General features: G+C 31.9%; 1 protein-coding gene across 1 annotated transcript in view; it reads right to left on the bottom strand.

The window, feature by feature from the left end:
- Positions 1–1,475: 1,475 nt before the first annotated feature.
- The window catches only part of LOC141300371 (uncharacterized), a 96,960-nt gene continuing 75,903 nt past the window's right edge, over positions 1,476–22,532 (bottom strand). Inside the window, exons 12-20 of the mRNA XM_073830645.1 lie at positions 20,523–20,661; positions 20,365–20,424; positions 15,906–16,212; positions 13,009–13,069; positions 10,496–10,588; positions 9,874–9,955; positions 7,105–7,217; positions 3,851–4,022; positions 1,476–1,613 (exon numbers count right to left, since the gene is read on the bottom strand). Of these exons, the coding sequence (XP_073686746.1) occupies positions 1,609–1,613; positions 3,851–4,022; positions 7,105–7,217; positions 9,874–9,955; positions 10,496–10,588; positions 13,009–13,069; positions 15,906–16,212; positions 20,365–20,424; positions 20,523–20,661 (1,032 nt within the window). The 3' untranslated portion in view covers positions 1,476–1,608. The remainder of the gene's footprint in view (positions 1,614–3,850; positions 4,023–7,104; positions 7,218–9,873; positions 9,956–10,495; positions 10,589–13,008; positions 13,070–15,905; positions 16,213–20,364; positions 20,425–20,522; positions 20,662–22,532) is intronic.

Genomic DNA, 22,532 nt, shown 5'->3' with positions numbered 1-22,532 from the left:
TTAGTTCACACTGCATTAACTAATGTTAACAAAATTTTAATAATGTATTAGTAAATGTTGAAATTAACAATAACACAGATTAATAAATGCTGTATAAGTGCAGTTCATTATTAGTTCATGTTAACTAATGTGGTTAACTAATGTTAACTAATGAACCTTATTGTAAAGTGTTACCAAAAAAAATCACATTTTTATAGAGGAAATAAAGTATGTTTTACATGAAATAATTTCAGTTTTTCTACTTTAAAATTGCATGTTTAATCTAACATGTTATTTCTTTGTAATTGTGAAATTTACTTGCAATTTCAGAGCGATAATTGTTTAGAAAAAGAGGAAATAAAATAAAAGGTATCTTTTACATTTTATTTTCCAGTTTAAAATTGCATGTTTCATGCAAAAATTGTTTTGAAACGGTAAAAAATAAATAAATTTAAAGAGAAAATAAAAGTTTAAAAAGAAAATAATATTTCAGTTTTTCTACTTTACAAATGCATGATTTAATCGGAACATGATTTTTCGCAGTTTCTTTGTAATTGTTAAATTTACTTGCAATTTCTGAGCAAAAATTGTTTCTAAACAAAACAACAAAACAATTTTTTTTAAAGATGAAATAAAATAAAAGGTATGTTTTACATGAAAATAATATTTCAGTTTTTTTACTTTAAAATTGCACATTTAATATTACTTGCAGTTTCTAAGTGAAAACTGTTTCTACACTAAAAAATGATTTCTTTTTTTAAAAAGGAAATTAGACAAAATAATTTTTTTTTTTTTTTACTTTACAATTGCATATTGAATTCAACATGTTACTTGCTGTTTTTCAGTGTATTATAACTGTTGCAGTGTCTATAGATATTTGCATGCTCAAAATGTAGTGTGAACGATTGAATGATTAATTAATTACCATCAATTGCACACCAAATGCACGTCCTTTTCTCTTCATTCTGTTGCTCTGGCACTAAAAGAAGCTTGTTGATTTTTGATTGCATTGCAAAATAACTCATAAGCACGAACTTCCCATACAGATTTGAAGGCAGCTAGAGATGATGTCCAGATGGATCCAGATGTGTTTGTATGTGCTGATCAGATGGGCTCGTGAATACCGGTCCAGAAGGAGTTGCAACACAGATATAAAAAAAAAGAAAAAGAAACTAAACTAGATTCATGCTCTACAACAAATGAAGTAGCAGGTGATGACTGTTAGGTATAAGTAGGCGAGATTTCACCCCCAGCACATCCTGACAGCTGTAGTCACAGCCTTACCCATCAGGAATGGAGAACGTCAACAGAGAGCACACCAATCATATGAGTCTTAGCAATGGTAGGAGGCGGGGTTTAGAGAGAGCTGCGGACCAATGAAAAGACAGAGATCATGTCCGGAGTCCGGTGAGCGAGCCGGCGTCGCCCTCTTGTTCCTGGGAGGAGTGGAGGGCCGGAGTGGTGTGAGAGCGAGGGATGCCGGCGGTCGCGAGGGAGTCGTTGAGCGAGACGCTGCTGCGGAGCAGGTGAGGGTGGACAGGGCTGTCACCCGAGACGGGCCAGGCGATGATGTCTGCGCCGTGGTCCGTGCGAGAGCGGGCGTTCTCGCGAAAATTTAGCTTGAAAGACTCAATCTGCATCACAGAGTGTGGAGAAAGACAGGGACAGAGGAGGGACAGGACATAAACAAGGGGAGGAGAGGAAGCGGTCGGGGGTTGAAATGAAAAGGGCAGAGTGATAGCAAAAAGTCGAGTTAGATGCCTGAAAAATAAGAAGAAGTCAAGACGGTTCGTAGATCAGAAAACTGGCCTTTAAATACATCCGTTCAGCGCAGAGGTGGACCGATTCAGTAATACACACCGATAACAGACACGTTCACATAACAAATGAACTGTAATTAGCTACAATCTTACAATTTAAAATGTTACATTTAATTTTGATTGTACTTAAAATGTTACACTCAAAGTTAAAATTCAAAGTTATTCAATATTTGATTTTACTTCAACAAAACTCTCTCTCTATATACTTTTTAATATAAATATTTTTTATGTATGTATTTAATTATTTTACTTAAAATGTTTTACTTAAAGTGTTACATTTAATGTTTTTGTTCTAACTATATACTAATATACTATTAGTTAAAAAAAACACACAAAATGTCACATTGAACATTTTACTAAATATTTCATAACAAATAAGAAAATGTTACATTTAATGTTTTTATTTAAAATTTCGATTACCTTTAAAAAGATTAAGTTCAATGTATTCAATATTTTGGCTTTCCCTAAAAACTAAAATTTTACATTCAATTGTATTAAATATTACAGAAATACAACCAATGTTTTATTCAATACTTTTGAATATACTTAAAATTACATTTAATGTTACATTTATTGTTTTTATTAAATAATGTGATTTTACTTAAAAATACAGTGTTGCTTTGAATGTTTTTATTCAATATTTTGATTTCACTTCATTAAAGTGTTATATTCAATATTTTGATTATACTTTAAAAAAAATGTAATTTTATAATTTAATGTATTTATTAAACATTTAGATTTTCCTTTAAAGGTTCATTTAATGTTTTTTATTATATGATGTTACATTGGATGTTTTTACTCAGTATTTTGATTTTACATAAAAACTAAATGTTATATGTAATGCCTTTATTTCCTATTTTGATTCAACTTATTATTACTTAATATTAAGTTCAATTTATTCAATAATTTGTTACACAATGCATTTCTTCTATGTTTTGTTTTTATATTTAATAACCCCCATGTTTTGATTTTACTTTAAAAAAAATACTGTTACATTAAATGTTTTTATTCAGTATTTTGATTTTACATAAAAACTAAATGTTATATTTAATGTCTTTATTTAACATTCAATGATTCAATGTATTATTACTTAAATTACATTTAATGTATTTATTCCATGTTTTGGTTTTATATTTAATATTTTTTCCACCAATGGTTTGATTTTACTTTAAAAAAAAAAAACTGTTACATTAAATGTTTTTATTCAGTATTTTGATTATAAAAGCTATCAATCAATTAATCAGCAATCCGCCTTTTCCACCTTCAATATTGGTTTTGCATTAATAATCAGTTAACCTCCCGCACAGTGTTAACCACACAACAAACAATTTACATGCTGCGTAAAATTAAGACCTAAATAAAGCCACAAAGTAATAATAATAATTTCATATTAAATTTAATTTAATATTTTTTATTAAATAAATAGATTTTACTTTAAAATGAAACATTACCCTGAATGTATTTATTCAATATTTATTTGCAATTAATGCATTTATTCACTTTTTTTCCTAAGTTTAATGTTATTAAATAATTTGATATTACTTAAAGTTACATTTAATTTGCCTTTATTCAATATTTAGATTTTACTGACGATTAAAATGTTAGACAGTGTATATTTTTGAATATATTTATGTTATTAGGAATATTATAGTTTCATAATGTTTTTTTTTCATCTTTAGATTTATTTAAAAAAAATGTTACATTTAATGTATTTTTTCTTTTTTACTATTTTGAAAACTGTCAGCCAATTAATCAACAATCGACTTCTTCCACTTTCGTCATTGGTTTTGCATTATTAATCGGTCAACCTCTCGTACAGTGATAATCCAGTCAACGCAATAATAATTCACATGCTGCATAAAATTAACATTAAATGAAAAAAAAAAGAAGCCAAAAAGTAATAGTGCATATATGAAATGATGAAGAAACAAATAATATTTAGCAGTAACGGTGAGAAATGGAATATGAAATGTGGGTGAATCAGAGGATCTCCAGTCTGACGGGGTTGAGTCGGGGCTCTACGTCTCGGGCCGGGTCACACACAAACTTACTTGTTTCAGGGATGAGCGAGTCCAGGCCCTGCGGGTCCCGGAGCTCCTCACTCCTGCAGGGGGCGCCCTCCTTCAGCCCATTCTCCTGGGCAGCGCCGGCTGACGGCTGGGTGGCCGAGACACCACTAGAGGGAGCCCCGCTACCCTCAGCAGTCTCCTGGGCCCCCTCAGCCTAGAAACACACAGCAGGCCGTCAATACCAGAGATGTGGGTGAAATGGCGATGGACGCACAGCCAAGAGCGTGTACTTGAACAGAATATAAATCAAACCTTGCATGAAGGAATGTGGCTGATACACAGTACCAGTTTGGAAAATTTTGGGGCGATCTCGGGGTTCTCTGCTTAAAAAATGCATTAAATTTGAAATATATTTCAAAATAATATTTACATTTGTGACCCTGGACCACAAAACCAGTCATAAGGTTAAATTTGACAAAACTGAGATGTATATATAATATGAAAGCTCAGTAAATAAGCTTTCTATTGATGTATGGTGTGTTAGGATAGGACAATATTTGGCCAAGATACACCTATTTGAATATCTGGAATCTGAGGGTGCAAAAAAATCAAAATACTGAGAAAATCACCTTTAAAGTTGTCCAAATTAGGATCTTAACAATGCATATTACTAATCAAAAATTACATTTTGATATATTTACAGTAGGAATTTTACAAAAAATCTTCATGGAACATGATCTTTACTTAATTTCCTAATGATTTTTGACATAAAAGAAAAATCTAGAATTTTGACCCATGCAATGTATTTTTGGCTATTGCTACAAACATACCCCAGCGACTTAAGACTGGTTTTGTGCTCCAGGGTCACATTTATAAAATATAAGATAATGATTTAAAATAATGCAGTTGTTATTTAATTTGATTTAATATATTTTAACTCAATTGTAACATTTTTGGTTGACTGTCCAGATTTATTAGTTAATCTAAATGAATACACTAGACTGGTACTGTATATCTGTACAGTGAACAAAAATCATGACAGAAATGTAATGACAAAATTGGATACATATAATTTAAACAAAAATATAATATAAATAAAACTTCAATTTCAACTTCAATAAAATTATGAGAGCATATAGTAATGGATAGAAATCCATGCAAGCGGAGACGTCTATCAATCATTATATGCATATATGTAAACTTTTTAATTACTCTAAAATTCTAAACTGATGTCAACAAAGACTTAATCAGGTTTCGTACAAATACTTTAAATTCCAGGACTACTACTTTGATTTTCAAGGCCTTCAATCAGAAACATCAATTTACGAACAATGTCTTCTATTTCAAATTCTAAAAAAAGAGAAATATACTAATACAAATGGCAAAAGAAAAACAGATTCACAAAATCGCTTTGTGGATTATGTGGTCATAATCGATTTGAAGTCCTTCTCTAACGCAAATGATTCACGATACATGATCCAATTGAAGCGCTTCGAAAAAAGTGAATCATTTTGCAAAGCAATTGTTTAACTGATTCAGAGTTTTGAAAAGCTCTGTTTCACCCATCATTACAAGCGATGCTGAAACACGAAAATGAATGGCTCTTTTAATTTGATCTGGTGAATGGCTTGAAATAAATCAATGTCATGAGTTTGAATCAACTGGCTAAAAGACTGCACTGATTCGGTTCATCTTTTCGCATCTTCAGCCATGTCTACACAACACTGTCCGTACTACTACTTGCTTAGCTTGATTGTTTTCTGACATTAACTGAAATAAGTGAAAAACTCAATAATTCAAGCACTTTTCAAGTACCTGTTTTCAAGGGTTTTCCAGGCACTTTAAACACTTTGTACGAACCCTGCTTAAAATTATGATGAACATATGAAACAAAAACAACTAAAACAAAAGTTTTCATTCAAAATAAAACCTACAGGCTACAGTACAATGTGAACTACAGCATAATATGAAAGACGGTTAACAAAACTCATTTAATATTTATTACAGATCCAAAATACAGTCCAAAATTCACGCCGTTTCCAAAAGTCTCAGTAAACATATGCTAAAGATTAAAAACATAATCATGAATGTGTGTTCAGTGTGGATGACTGCAAAATCATAATGGGCGGAGCAAGTGGTCATGTGACTGAAATGGATGGCCATAGGCTGAGGGGCAGAACCAGTTTTTGTAAATTTGGAATTTTTCCATCAGACAAAAGTCTTTACCATACTAGAAAAACTCAAATGTAATATACCCTTTTTTTCCACATACACATAGTGATTGTTTTGGGGCTGGAATGAAAACTGTAAAACTGTAAAACACATGGACTTAACAAATAAAAGCATGAAAAATAGCATGTTTTAAACGTTCCATGCAAGCATAATATTACTTACCACTGATTTAAAATAAAAGAGCTTTTAAAGGAACAGTTCACCCAGAATAAACAACCTTAACTTCAAGTGAGGTATTTTAAAGAAAGGTATTCAGCTAAATATCCCATTTTATACTGTACAGATATGTGCTTAATAACACAGCCCTGTAGCAAAAAAACGAATAAATAAAAATATACTGATCATTTGCAAAAATATATAATGTTATCCTAATATTAGGTAATTTGATGATGCTGAGTTCCAAAATATTTAATATATATTTTATATAAATAATTTTTAACAGAACCAGAATGAAGACTTCTAAATTATATGCATGCATCAGCATTAATGCACTAATAAAAAATAAAAAAAGCAGTCCAATGTCAAAAGTTTGGACAATAATAAGCATTCAAAATGTATCATTTAACTTTCAATCTGCAAAGAAAAAGTGTAAATCAGGATTAGGCATAAAATCACGTCTCAAGCATGATTCAAACATGCTGAGAATTAAACAAATAGTTGAAAACTGTCTCTGATTCAGACAGGAATCACATGTTTGTGGTGTTTTTCTGCTGATTAAGGAAGAATGCAAGACTTCTTCACCACACAAATGCTTGTCTAAAACAAAAAAGGCATATTTTGTGACTAAGTGTGATATGCTCAAGCAAATAGACTATATTTGGAACCAGCATCTTAAAATCAGTAAGAAGCAAGTATTGGATTTCATTCAGTAGATATGATGCAGGGTGGTGTTATTAATATTTGTGTGCATTATTCCTTTAAACACTAAACAACTTCATAATGTTTATTAAAATGTTTGAATTGTCTTGATATAGACTCAAGAATGACTTGACACCTATAGCATCTCCAAGGCACCTTAAAAATGTTTTAGAGGTTTGTGCAACAAATCTTCATGGCAAACTCACCTTAATATTCCCACCTCCAGGCTCATGATTGACATTATCCATTGAGCCAACCTTGGGATGAGCTTTATCCTTAAAGTTCACCTTATGGCTCTCGATCTTGACCTCACCCCCACCTACCAAAAAAAAAAAAAAAAAAAAAAAACCCAAACCCATAGATTAGGGACTAATTCTCAGCATTAACCAGTTGCTTTATTCTGCATGACCATATTTTAGATCTATTAAGGGGAGACAATGCAGGAAAAAACAGTTTTTTCATTCATCGCCAAGTTTGAGATTTTGGGCTTTTTGGTGTTTCATTAAAGGTTTTACAGACTAGTGGAAACACCCAAAAGACACAGATAAGTGTCTCTTTTATAGCACTTTATCTATTTGTGTCAATAGATTTCCATTACACTACTTATTTTTAAAGGCTGTTTTCTCAAAATGAGTTTTTTTCTCCTACACTGAGCCATAAATCTCCACTTCAGTAGCACTTTCACACACTAAACTTTACATTTCTATTCCTGTCTATAGATTTTTACAGAGGGTTTTGTTTGCATATAATTTGCTTGATTTTTTACAACATTTTATTCCCCCCAAAATGGTAAAAAATACATTGTTTTCTGTCTGTTCCAAGTTTTTTTCTGAATTATAGTGACAAAATGAGATACCCAAAACATTTGACTCTAATATGTCCAAAAAATTACGAATTTTGAAACTGACTTCATCCAGTGTTTAGATTTTTGTACTATAAATGTAGCACATATTTCATTAAATAATGCATCATTTACACATTTAAACCTAACGTTTTAGAAAACTTGTAATGCCAAAAATGTTTGCAGTTATCAATGTAATCAATTAACTGGGCAAGTAAAGTGATAACTATTAGTTATTTTTGTTTTACCCTATTCACCTGCAGTGTCTCGTCTTAATCTGACTCCATACCTATACTTAACAATTACCTTAAAGGACTACTCCACTTCCAAAATAGAAATTTCTTGATAATTTACTCACCCCCATGTCATCCAAAATGTTCATGTCTTTCTTTCTTCAGTTGCAAAGAAATTAAGTTTTTTGAGGAATACATTACAGGATTTTTCTCCATATAGTGGACTTCAATGGTGCTCAACAGATTGAAGGTTAAAATGTAATTTCAATGCAGCTTCAAAGGGCTCTAAATGATCCCAGACAAGGAACAAGGGTCTTATATAGGAAAACGATCAAAAAAATTATCCTTTCTATAATTTTTAACTTCAAATGCTTGTCTTGTCTAAATCTGGTTCAAGACAGTTGGGGTATGTCGAAAAACTCCCATCTCATTTTTTCCTCCAACTTCAAAATCGTCCCAAATCGCTGCAGAAGTACCAACCCAGTGTTTACAAAGTAAACATGCAAAGAAGTTCAAAAGGCCTTTACAAACAAACTAAAACAGCAATGTTGGAGGAGAAAATGAGATTGGAGTTTTTCGACATACCCTAACTGTCTTGAACCATTGCAGAGCTAGACAAGACGAGCATTTGTGGTTAAAAAGTGTATAAATATTAATTTTTGAAAGAAAACGACTGATCGTTTCACTAGAAAAGGCGCTTATTCCTGAGCTGAGATTGTTTAGAGCCCTTTGAAGATGCACTGAAACCGAATTTTTCAATCTGCAACCTTCAATCTGTTGAGCACCATTGAAGTCCACTATATGGAGAAAAATCCTGGAATGTTTGCCTCAAAAAACGTAATTTCTTTAAGACTAAGAAAGAAAGACATGAATATCTCGGATGATATGGGGGTGAGTAGATTATCAGGAAATTTTTATTCTGAAAGTGGAGTTATCCTTTAATAATTATTAATAAGCAGCAAAATAGGAGTTTATTGAGACAAAAGCTGTAGTTAATAATAGGAATGCACCGAATGTTCGGCAACTGAAATTAGCGAAAAGGCCAAATAAATGATATCAAACAATGACATGACGCGATCAAATAGAGGCGCGCACTAATGCAGCAAACGTGGGCAGTGTGGAAGCATTTAAAACTGTCAGAGAAAGATGCAAAAATCATTACAAGCACCGACAGCGAGAGACTGTTTAGTGTCACATCGCATGTCTTCCATGAGAAGGGCTGCTGGTTACTGTATGATGACTGAAATCACCGAATGGCCTTAAAACATTAGTAAATAAACTACAAAACATAATGTTGTCTAATACACACACAAATTCATAAATGTTAGTATTTTAATTTTACTGTTGTTCTGTAAAATAAAATAAGAATTAACACAAAAATAATGATAACAATCATTTCAACAGCTCTATTAATACATGTATTATAACATTCTCCTTTGCTCAGCAAGGCTGCATTTATTTGTACATTTAAAAACACATGCCTGATTCAAGAAGGGGGTCTTAAAATTGGCCAAAGAGTATTATTTCACTATTTTTTTTAAGTTAAATTGAGCTTTGTTGGTAGGCTATAATGTCTACTAGAATGTTAAAAACTTTCAGTTTTAAATAAATATTTTTAAATTATTTTGTAATTGATTTTTTTTTATTTGAAAAGCAAGACAAAACTGTAAATATTGGCTATTTAATTTATGCAATGGTGAAAAAACGCAAAAAAACGCGTTCAGCGATCAGCCTTCGGCCCAGTTTGTAATGTTGTTCGGACTCGGTCAAGAATTTTCATTTCGGTGCATCCCTAGTTAATAACAAGAACTAGTCTTTGAATAAAATGTGACTTTAAAATCTGAGATGAAAACACAAAAGCCATTTAAATGTCCTTTTCTGAATGAGGGATTGATTCACACCTGGTTTATGTTTGAGGTTGGCCTTGGAGCCACACTTCGAGGTCACTTTACTCAAATCAACCTTCTTGCTGAGAATCTGGATCTGTGAACACAAACAATCATCCGATGAAGCTGCTCAAATCTAAACCTCACTGCTAAAATGAAAGTAGCATGTAGGTCCAGAACAAATAACTATCAAAATAAAACCAGTCTATATTAATAATCTTTATTTCTTTCAAGTTTAAAAGCACATTTCTTCTCCGGAGTAAAAGCTGTAACCAGGTACTTCTTGTTTAAAACTACTCTAGTAGCATGCAGTGCTTGAACCTGAAATGAAACACAAGTCAATGAGGAACATGTGAAAAACATGTCTCTTAAATCTGAGAATGATGCAGCAGGTTTGAGCTTGAAACTGTGAGTTAGTGTGAGAAGATTATGAATCCAAACCTCTGCTGTCACCATGATTTGGTTAAGGAAAATGCAGCTCCAATGGATTTGGAGATGGATTTGCCAGCATTTCTCCCAGCTCTTATTGGTTCATGAGTGAAGAAAGCGTCTCATTGTTGTGTCTGAGAGCATCGTGTGGCACAATGACTGTGTTTGTTTGAACGACGGCTACACCGCATGCAATAACGTTACTTACGTTCCCTCCACCAGGAACATGTTTGATATTGTCCTTGGAGCCCAAGCGAGAAGTCACGTGACTGTAGTCCAGTTTTTTGGAGACTATCTGAACCTACAACACAGCACGGCGGGCCGGGGATGGGACGGGACACCGGGGAGGACCAGGTTAGAGAGGGAAGACAACAGAGGACACAAGCAGAAGCATCTAAAAGCAACTAGCATCATTGTCAATGAAGACGCCCCGTTGATTGTTAGTGTGAACACCATTAGGGCTTGTAAATACACCGCTTCCCCTATAAAAATCACCATTAAAGTGAAAGAATCTGATAGAAATTTAGACTCAGTGATTGAATATCTGGTTGATGAGCTACTAATGGACTTTGTGATGCAGGGATACTCAAATCAAATCATACAGACTTCTTAATGCTTCCATTGCAAGCATCCAATACAATGTGATTGTTATCCATTGCACATTTTCTTTTCCCCAAACTATGCAATTTGAGCATCCCTGCTGTGATGTATATTGTGATGCATTTAATAATGAGGTGCAAGAGCCACACACTATATGATTAAAATATGAGATGACTAGATGATAAAACCCAATGTAAGTACCCAAAGATCTCCAGATGGAAAGACAGTTTTCGTGGATTTAAAGTGTGTTTTTCAGAGTAGCATCCTTGTATCTTTAACTTGTTGCTTTGAAGTTACTACACTGATTATTTTTAATTTTTCAACATTCACTAGCATTTAAAAGTTTGGAAAAATTAAGATTTTTATAGTTTTAGAAGTGTCTTATGCTCACCATAGCTGTGATTATTTAATAAAAAAAACTGTAAAAACAATAATATTGAGAAATATTATTATAGTATTTCAAATAACTGTATTCTAATTGATTTTTTTTAAATGCAGTTAATTTTTTAATTTCCAGGAGCCATCGATAAACATATTGAATAAAAGTAATTTTGAACTGAATAAAAATATTGTTTTGTATTAATTAAATAAAAAATATTATTTATAAACACACATTAATATTTTAATATTATTATTATTATTATTATTATTATTACTATTGTTTTTAAAATTTTAAATAATTGTTTTCTTTAAATATATTTTAAAATGTTATTTATTTCTGATGCAAATTAGAATTTTCAGCAGCCATCAATAAGCATACAGAATAAAGGTAATTTTAATTAAATAAAATATGATTTTTGTATTAATTAAAAAATATATATTATTTATAAACGCACATTAATGTATTATTATAATAAAATATTATTTCTATTATTATTATTACTATGGTTATTAACATTTTAAATAATTGTTTTCTTTAAATACATTTTAAAATGTTATTTATTCCTGTGAAGCCATCAATAAACATACAGAATTTTAACTGAATACAAATAAAAAAAATTAATTAAATAAAATAATATTATTTATAAACACACATTAATATATATAATATATAATATAAAATAATTGTTCTATTTTAATATATTTTAAAATATAATTCACTCCTGTGATGCAAATTTGAATTTTCAGCAGCTACCAATAAACATAAAAGTATGAATAAAAGTAATTTTAACTCAAAGATATTTATTTTCTAGATTAATTTAATACAAAATATTTTACGTTTTTTAACGTCTGATACTGATATCAGCTGATACGAGTATAACCATACATATCTTATCTTATCTTCTTATTATATTGCTTATAGTATTAATTAGGCTTTTTTAAAAACATAGTTATATATAAATCATAAATATTTCTAAATATTACTAGAATTAAATATTTTTCTTAATATTAAAATAGTACACAGTTTATTTATTTTTACTTATTTAAACTAAAATATGCACTATTTTGTTTTCCATTTATATTCCTAATATTATTATATTTATATTGCATAACATAGTGACATAAATCATAAATATTTGTACAAATTACTAGCATGAAATATTTTCCTTAATATTGAAATAGTACACACTTTATTTATTTAAACATACTATTTTGTTTTCCATTTGTACTTGAAAGTAAAATTTTCAAATGTGTTAATATAAAATATTTATAAAAAATGTAATAATACACATTTTAACACACACACACACACACACACACACACACACACACATATACTTATAAAATTAAATATATAGTAAACTTTACATTTCAATAAAGTATATTCAAATATTATATGTGTGTGTGTGTGTGTGTGAGTAGATAGATAGAAAAATAGTTATAAAATGTACATTTAAACAGATTTGAAACATTAAATACATGCACAAAATTTAATAATTAGATGTATTTACTAAATAATATAAATTATTAAATTAAATCTATAGCAAACTTTACATTTCAATAATTAAAGTATATTAAAATATTATATATTTTTATATAACATTTCATTTTCTAGATCTCAATCTATCACGTTACTAATAAAGACAGTATAATGTCAGATGTGTGTAGGTTATATTGAGAAGAGAAGCAGAGACAGAGATGTGCAGACATGAGTGTGATGATCTGATGGCTTGAACTCACTTTGCCCTGGCTGGTCTCTTTGGAGGCCGAGCTCTGAGCGTCCGTCCTGCTCTGAGACACTGTGACCTGCAGGCGGAACAAGCCCAGACACAGCCCTCGAGTCAATCGCTCATACTGTATGTGTGAAGACGGAATGACCTAACCACCTACAACCTACTGTAACCCTTATATAAGAACAGGGAAAACTACAGGATCAGAGGAAAAGGCAGGAACAGGCAGAAGTGGGGCGGGTTAGTAACGTTCTCCAGTGCAGCGTGACATAAACGCGGACAAACTCCAGTCATGCACGATTCACCATCATGCTCCAAACACAAAACTGTGACCTCGCTTTACGACCTTACTTATAATAAACGACACGCTCTTCAACTTTGTGGTGACAGGAGACGTTTCTCAGGAAAAGGAGAGTGTTAGTAAGTCATACAGTAAGAGCTCAGCCAGGAAAAAGACCAGGATGAACAACAAACATGAGAGGAGGAGGAGGATGCAATATCAGAAAGTGAAGCTGTGATTTCAAGAAGTGAGTGAGAAATGATGATTATGAAGACTGAAGCTAGTTTACAGATCTATAGAGTCATGTACACGTCACCATGAGCAGAATAGAGACTCTAAAGGAACGTGAATCATGCTGCTTTTCACCCGTCATCGTATTAGATAGTCTCCATTTGCAGATAGAAAAACAATCAGGACAGAAGGACTGTGTCCAAAACCAAGGGCGGCGACTTAACAGGTGGCATTTTAGTATATAGAAATTTTTTAATGATTTTTGTGCTTAAAGATGCACGACAAACGTGACACTTGTACATTAAATAATTTTATATATACTGATTTTTCATTAAGGCACAAACACTGTTTTTCATGCACCTGTCAAGTTTGAGATTTTGAGCTTTTTGGTGTTTCATAAAGTGTGTTTTCAGACTAGTGGAAAGAAAACACCCCAAAAAACACTGTTAAGTGTTTCTTTTATAGCACTTTATCTATTTGTGTCAACAGACTTTAATTACAATACATATTTTTAAAGGAAGTTTTCTCAAAATGAGTTTTTTCTCCTACACTGAGCCATAAATCTCCACTTCAGTAGCACTTACACACACCAAACTTTACATTTTTATTACTGTGTATAATCTGAAGGCTTTTACAGAGGGATTTGTTCATAATATATGATTTGCTTGATTTTATACAACATTTTATTCCCCTCAAAAATAGTAAAATATAGTGCTTTCAGTCTGTTCTAATTATTCTCTGAATTATGGCGACAGCAAAAATTCCCTCTGTAATACGTAAAAAAAAATTAAACAAGAATATTGTTTGTTTATTTAATTCTGACAAATAAGTTCTTGTTAAAAACCAACCAAAATTAAAAATATTTAGCTTATAATTTTTGCACAGGAGAGACTTGGTGTTGTTTCCAAACAAAAGGAAATATATTGGTGTTGGGATTGGCCAACATGTCTGCAAAAATCCCTACTTGTGCTTAATTTTCTCTGGAAATGTAATTAAAAGTTGATCAAAATAATATTATGAATAAAGTAATTACATGATGTCAACATCTAATTGTTTTATGACATTTTTATTGTTTTATTAATTATATATATACTGTTTAATAATTACGATAAATATTTATATAAATGTATTAAAATATACATTAACATTTTTACATAGTAAAATAATTAAATATATTGTATTCATTATACAATTTTCTCAATATTTTAATTTTTGTCCAGATTTTCAAATAGTTGTATCTCAGCCAAATGTTGTTATTGATTCAACTTTCAGATGATGTATAAATCTCAATTTTTTTTTTAAAAATTGACCCTTATGACCTGAGGTCCAGGGTCACATTTAAGAATTAATAAATGTTAACATCTGATCGTTTTATGACAATTTTATTAATTATTTATACTATTTATTTCAATACTTTTACAAATGTAATAAAACATACATTAACATTTTTGCATAGTAACAATTTTTTATATATTGTATTTATTATTTTATTAATACATTTATAATTATGTACAAATTCTTGATAATATTTTTTTTTTTTTTAAGATTTTTTATATTTATTCAAAATATTATATTTAAATATAAATCAAAGTACATTACTATTTCATTCATTATTATCATTATTAATAACAACAACAAAAACAACAATAATATCTCTGGATGCGGTCTGTAATGTCATAACTTTTCAGGTTTTGGACACAGATACAGTCATGCAAGAAATCCTACAAACTAAAGATGACAGCGGCACATCCTGCAGAAAAGAAACAGCTCAAACGTGTCTAACTATCTTGTATTAAAAATAAAATAAAATTAAAGTAAAAGTAAAAAAGTAAAAATAAAAGGAAGCTAAATAGAAATAAAAAATAAAAAAACTAATGAAAATGAAACGAAAACATACTCAAAATACATTGTATGTGTCAAAAATCATTAGGATATTCAGTAAAGATCATGTTCTATAAATATATTTAGTAAATTTCCTACCATAAACATATCAAAATGTAATTTCTGATGAGTAATTTGCATTGCTGAGAACTTCATTTGAACATCTTTAGAGGCAATTTTCTCAATATTTCGATTTTTTTTTACACCCTCAGATTTTCAAATAGTTGCATCTCAGCCAAATATTGTCCTTTTCTAACAAACCATACATTAATAGAAAGCTTATTTATTAAAAAGAGCTTATTATTCAGCTTTCAGATGAAGTTTAAATCTCAATTAAAAAATGACCCTTATGACTGGTTTTGTGCTCCAGGGTCAGAAATAGTAAGTAAATAATACTCAATGTAAATACTGTTCTCTAAGTGTGCAAAACATCCAGACTAGCTCTAAATATGAAAACACTTCAAAACTAGAGGACTGCTGTTCTCAGTCATGTCCACTATGTAGGGCGCATGTATGAGTTTACCTTTCCTCCTCCAGGCTGGTGTTTAATGTTGTCCGTGGAGCCGATCTTGGAGCGGACGTTCTTGATGTCGGGTGCGGATGTGGAGCTGGGCCTCGCTGTGGTGCGTGTGGCGCTGGTGCTGGAGGCAGCGCTGGTGGAGCTGGGTCGAGGGACGCGGGGGACCGGCGGCTTCTTCTCAGGGGCGGCGGCGGCTGCTGTAGTGCTACTGGAGGCGGGGGGTTTGGTGGTGCGAGGGCGAGTGGCGGCGCTGCTTGTAGTGGTGGAGGATTTGAGAGGCGCAGGTCTAGAGCGGGCGGCATCTGAAACCACAGATGAGAGGTCAGCTTCAATATGTTTGAGAGAAACGCTCGTTTAGGGATGTGGTTAAGTTGGCCGGAGAAACTGAGACTAAAATTTCTGACTGCTGCTCCTCCTAGAGCTTTAACTCTACAAACTCTAAACTCAGCCCAGATCTTCAGACTGATCTGACTCCTGTTGCTGGATCTTTTCTAACTGATCGGACTTACGCTTTTCCTAAAAATGACAAATAAAACTGGGAAAAATCCCATCCTTCTATATCATGCTAACAATATGCTAATCATGCTGGAATTGTGCTAATAAATCGCTAATCATGCTAGAGTCATGCTAACATGCCAATCATGCTAGTAACATACTAATGATAGAATCATGCTAGCAACAAGCTAGTAACATGCTAACAGAATGCTAACAGCATGCTAGTAACATACTAAACATGACAGAATCATGCTAGCTACATGCTAATCATGCTAACAGAATGCTAACAGCATGCTAGTAACATACTAAACATGACAGAATCATGCTAGCAACATGCTAATCATGCTAACAGAATGCTAACAGCATGCTAGTAACATACTAAATATGATAGAATCATGCTAGCAACATGCTAATCATGCTAACAGAATGCTAACAGCATGCTAGTAACATACTAAACATGATAGAATCATGCTAGCAAAAAGCTAGTAACATGCTAACAGAATGCTAACAGCATGCTAGTAACATACTAAACATGATAGAATCATGCTAGCAACAAGCTAGTAACATACTAAACATGAGTCATGCTAGCAACAAGCTAGTAACATGCTAATCATGATAGAATCATGCTAGCAACAAGCTAGTAACATGCTAATCATGCTAACAGAATGCTAACAGCATGCTAGTAACATACTAAACATGATAGAATCATGCTAGCAACAAGCTAGTAACATGTTAATCATGCTAACAGAATGCTAACAGCATGCTAGTAACATACTAAACATGATAGAATCATGCTAGCAACAAGCTAGTAACATACTAAACATGAGTCATGCTAGCAACAAGCTAGTAACATGCTAATCATGCTAACAGAATGTTAACAGCATGCTTGTAACATAATAAACATGATAGAGTCATGCTAGCAACAAGCTAGTAACATGCTAATCATGCTAACAGAATACTAACAGCATGCTAGTAACATACTAAACATGATAGAATCATGCTAGCAACAAGCTAGTAACATGTTAACAGAATGCTAACTGCATGCTAGTAACATACTAAACATGATAGAATCATGCTAGCAACAAGCTAGTAACATGCTAATCATGCTAACAGAATGCTAACAGCATGCTAGTAACATACTAAACATGATAGAATCATGCTAGCAACATGCTTATCATACTAGAAACATGCTAGCAACAAGCTAGTAAAATGCTAAGCGTGATAAAGTCATGTTAGCAACATGTTGGTAACTGGCTAATCATGCTAACAGCATGCTAATAACATGATAACAGCATGTTAGTAACATATTAATCATGATAGAATCATGCTAGCAACAAGCTAGTAACATGCTAATTATGGTAACAACATGCTAGTAAAATGCTAAAACCATGCTAGCAACATGCTAATTGTGATAAAATCATGTTAGCAACATGCTAACAGCATACTAGTAACAATGCTAATCGTGATAAAATCATGCTAGCAACAAGATTGTAACATGTTAATTATGGTAACAACATGCTAATAAAATGCTGATAATGATCAAATCATGTTAAAAACATGCTAATCATGCTAGAAACATGTTAGCAGCAAGCTAGTAACATGCTAATAGTGATAAAATCAACATGCTAGTACAATGTTAATCATGTTAGAATCATGCTACAGCATGCTAGTAACTTGCAAATGATGCTACCAATATGCTAGTAACATGCAGCATGCTAGAAATGTGCTAACATGCTAGTAACTTGCTAATCATGCTAACAACATGCTAGCAACATGCTAGTAACTTGGTAATCATGCTAACAACATACTAGTAACTTACTAATCATCTACCTATCTATCTATATCTATCTATCTATCTATCTATCTATCTATCTATCTATCTATCTATCTATCTATCTATCTATCTATCTATATCTATCTATCTATCTATCTATCTATCTATCTATCTATCTATCTATCTATCTATCTATCTATATCTATCTATCAAACTTTAAGCTTTTAAAACTACTTTAAACTTCAAACTATTTCAGACTGAAAACAGCTCTTTCAAGCCAACTTAAAACAACACTTCCATAGAAATATATGCAATGCTAAAATCTTTATATATGGTGTGAGGATAAGTGAGCACTGGATAGAGTTTGTGAGCGATATCTGAATGTTCAGTTTTGTAGAGCAAAGCCCTCTTTATGCGTCAGATTAAAATAATCTCTCTGCACTGCTGCGTTCAGTTCAAATCTCTGGAAACGGGGCTAAGAAGCAGCGTTCTGTGCAGCGGAGCTCCGTGTGTGAGATTATCCCAAACTCATTCCTACTGCGCAATTCACCCCTGGATTTAAAGTGTGTTTGCCAGCGTAGCATCACTGCATCTTTTACTTGTTGCTTTTAAGTCACTACACTGAATTTTTAGTATTTTTTAACATTCACTACCATTTAAAAGTTTGGAATAATTAAGATTTTTTTAGTTTTAGAAGTGTCTTATGCTCACCAAAGCTGCACTTATTTAATTGAAAATACAGTAAAACAATAATATTGTGAAACATTATTATAATATTTAAAATAACTATTTTCTATTTGTATATGTTTTAAAATGCAGCTAACTTTCAGCAGCCATCAATAAACACACTTTTTGTGAACTGAATAAAAATATGATTTTTTTTAATTAATTAAAGAAAAAGAATTATAAACAAATTAATATATTATTATAATAAAATAAAATAATAATTATTATTATTGTTATTAAAACTTCAAATAATTGTTTTATTTGAATATATTTTAAGATGTAATTCATTAATTGTAATTTATTCCTGTGATGCAAATTTGAATTTTCTGCAGCCATCAATAAACACACTTTTTAACTGAATAAAAATATGATTTAAAATTAATTAAATAAAAATAATTAAAAACAAATTAATATATTATCATAATAAAATATAATAAAAAATATTATTATTATTTTTAAAATATGACATAATTGTTTTATTTGAATATATTTTAAGTTATTAATTAATTGTAATTTATTGATGTAATTTATTCATGTGATGCAAATTAGAATTTTCAGCAGCCATCAATAAACATACTAAATAAAAGTAATATTAACTAAATAAAAATATGTACTTTGAATTAATTAAATAAAAATTATTTACAAACACACATTAATATATATAATTATTATCATAAAATATTATCATAATCATTTATTATTCGTATTATTAAAAATTAAAATAATTGTTCTATTTGAATTTATTTTAAAACGTAATATTTTCCCGTGATGCAAATTTGAGTTTTTAGCAGCCATCAATAAAAATACTAAATAAAAGTAATTAACTAAATAAAACTCAAAAATATTTATTTTGTTAATTAATTTAATATTTTTTATTCGATTAATACACATTATATTAATGTAATTTTAAAACAATATTATAATTATTGTTTTATTATTCGATTTATTATAATTTAAAATAATTGTGTTCTATATGAATATTTTAAAATGTAATATATTCCCATGATGCAAATTTAAATTTTTAGCCGCCATCAATTAATATACTGAAAAAAATAATTTTAACTCAATAAAAATATTTATTTAGTTGATTTAATAAATAAAAATGTTTTTTATTTTATTATCATAAAACAGTATTATAATAATTGTTTTATTATTTGATTTATAAATAACTGTGTTCTATTTGAATATATTTTAAAATGTAATTAATTCCTGTGATGCAAAGTGGAATTTTCAGCATCCATTAATAAACGTCTTGCTTAAAAAAACGATATACCTGTATATCCTCAGTTTACACCAGTGTGTTAAAATATAAGCAACAAACAGTTCTTTAAATTGCAATTAATTATTATTGTTACTGTATTTTTGATCAAATAAATGCAGCAGTGGTGATCAATCCAAACTTTCAACCGGCAATGCATACTTAAATATACATAAATACAGCATGACGTGTTTGCTGTACCTGTAGTTTTCGGTGTGCTTGGTTTCTTTTCATCTCCTGGTTTGCTCTCAGTCTTTGTGACTAAACACAAAAATAGAAATGCACAATGTGAATATTCTTAGTACTTCTTGAATCAGCACAAAATGCGATGCCTCATCTTTAAATATATCCTAACTAACCTGTGCGTCGTGCTGCGGGAGCGCTGGCTGTGGTGCGTGTTGCGGTGGTTGTGCGTGTTGCGGTTGCAGGTTTGTCTGCGGCGGGTCGTGAGGGAGCGGCAGCGGCCTTTGGCACAAGCGGACGTTTCTCTGTTACCGTCTGTCAGAAGAGAAAACACAGGGTTAGTCGGGGTCAGTTGCAAAGTAAAGAACCTACCATGATCAAACAGAGACACTGTTACAGTTGCTCTTGAAATAGCCTTAAATCAGATCCTAAGAATCCAATCACACCAATGCAAACATGTGACAAACCTCTCGTTTTTATTGTGGATTCAATCCTATTTCTTAACACTATTGTGGCAATTATATGCTTTTTTTTCAATCAAAAATTCAGTTGCATTTCGTGTTTGCTGATTATTAATCTAATCCTTCATTGCACATTTTGACCTTTATTTAGTCATTTCAATTGTTGAACATTGGTTTTAGTCAGTAGTGTAGTTAAACAGATGGCCACTAGAGGGAAGGCTTGAATTGAACATGACTCATGTTTATAGAGATTTACCAAGAGCAAAGGTTGACTGGATCAGATTTGAAAAATCATCTACAGATATCATAAACTATATTAGGTCTTTTCATGGCTTTTCCATGTGCTTTATGACTGGGGGGAAAAGATAAAGATATAATGAACACTGCAGTGAGCAATTTCTAGCTCTAGCTTCCTAGAAAAACTTCTGTTTTAAATAGTTATTTTCAAAAGTGCATATATACAGGTGCTGGTCATATAATTAGAATATCTTCAAAAAGTTGATTTATTTCACTAATTCCATTCAAGAAGTGAAACTTGTATAATGTATACATTCATTCCACACAGACTGATATATTTCAAGTGTTTATTTCTTTTAATTTTGATGATTATAACTGACAACTAATGAAAACCCCAATTCAGTATCTCAGAAAATTAAAATATTGTGAAAAGGTTCAGTATTGAAGACACCTGGTGCCACACTCTAATCAGCTGATTAACTCAAAACACCTGCAAAGGCCTTTAAATGGTCTCTCAGTCTAGTTCAGTAGGCTACACAGTCATGGGGAAGACTGTGACAGTTGTCCAAAAGACGTCATTGCAAAAGAGGCTGGCTGTTCACAGAGCTCTGTGTCCAAGCACATTAATAGAGAGGCGAAGGGAAGGAAAAGATGTGGTAGAAAAAAAGTGTACAAGCAAAAGGGATAACCGCACCCTGGAGAGAATTATGAAACAAAACCCATTCAAAAATGTGGGGGAGATTGACAAAGAGTGGACTGCAGCTGGAGTCAGTGCTTCAAGAACCACTACACACAGACGTATGCAAGACATGGGTTTCAGCTGTCGCATTCCTTGTGTCAAGCCACTCTTGAACAACAGACAGCGTCAGAAGCGTCTCGCCTGGGCTCAAGACAAAAAGGACTGGACTGCTGCTGAGCGGTCCAAAGTTATGTTCTCTGATGAAAGTAAATTTTGCATTTTCTTTGGAAATCAGGGTCCCAGAGTCTGGAGGAAGAGAGGAGAGTTACAGAATCCACGTTGCTTGAGGTCCAGTGTAAAGTTTCCACAGTCAGTGATGGTTTGGGGTGCCATGTCATCTGCTGGTGTTGGTCCACTGTGTTTTCTGAGGTCCAAGGTCAACGCAGCTGTATACCAGGACATTTAGAGCACTTCATGCTTCCTGCTGCTGACCAACTTTATGGAGATGCAGATTTCATTTCATTTCATTTCATTTTCCAACAGGACTTGGTACCAGTACCTGGTTTAAGGACCATGGTATCCCTGTTTGTAATTGGCCAGCAAACTCGCCTGACCTTAACCCCATAGAAAATCTATGGGTATTGTGAAGAGGAAGATGCGATATGCCAGACCCAACAATGCAGAAGAGCTGAAGGCCACTATCAGAGCAACCTGGGCTCTCAGAACACCTGAGCAGTGCCACAGACTGATCCACTCCTTTTGCCAATTCAGGCAAAAACATTGAGTGCTGTACATGCTCATACTTTTCA

The sequence above is a fragment of the Garra rufa genome, chromosome 24, assembly GCF_049309525.1.
Source record: "Garra rufa chromosome 24, GarRuf1.0, whole genome shotgun sequence".
NCBI classification, from domain to species: Eukaryota; Metazoa; Chordata; class Actinopteri; order Cypriniformes; family Cyprinidae; genus Garra; species Garra rufa.
The sequence above is the reverse complement of the archived record's forward strand: the minus strand, read 5'-3'. Positions and strand labels throughout refer to the sequence as shown.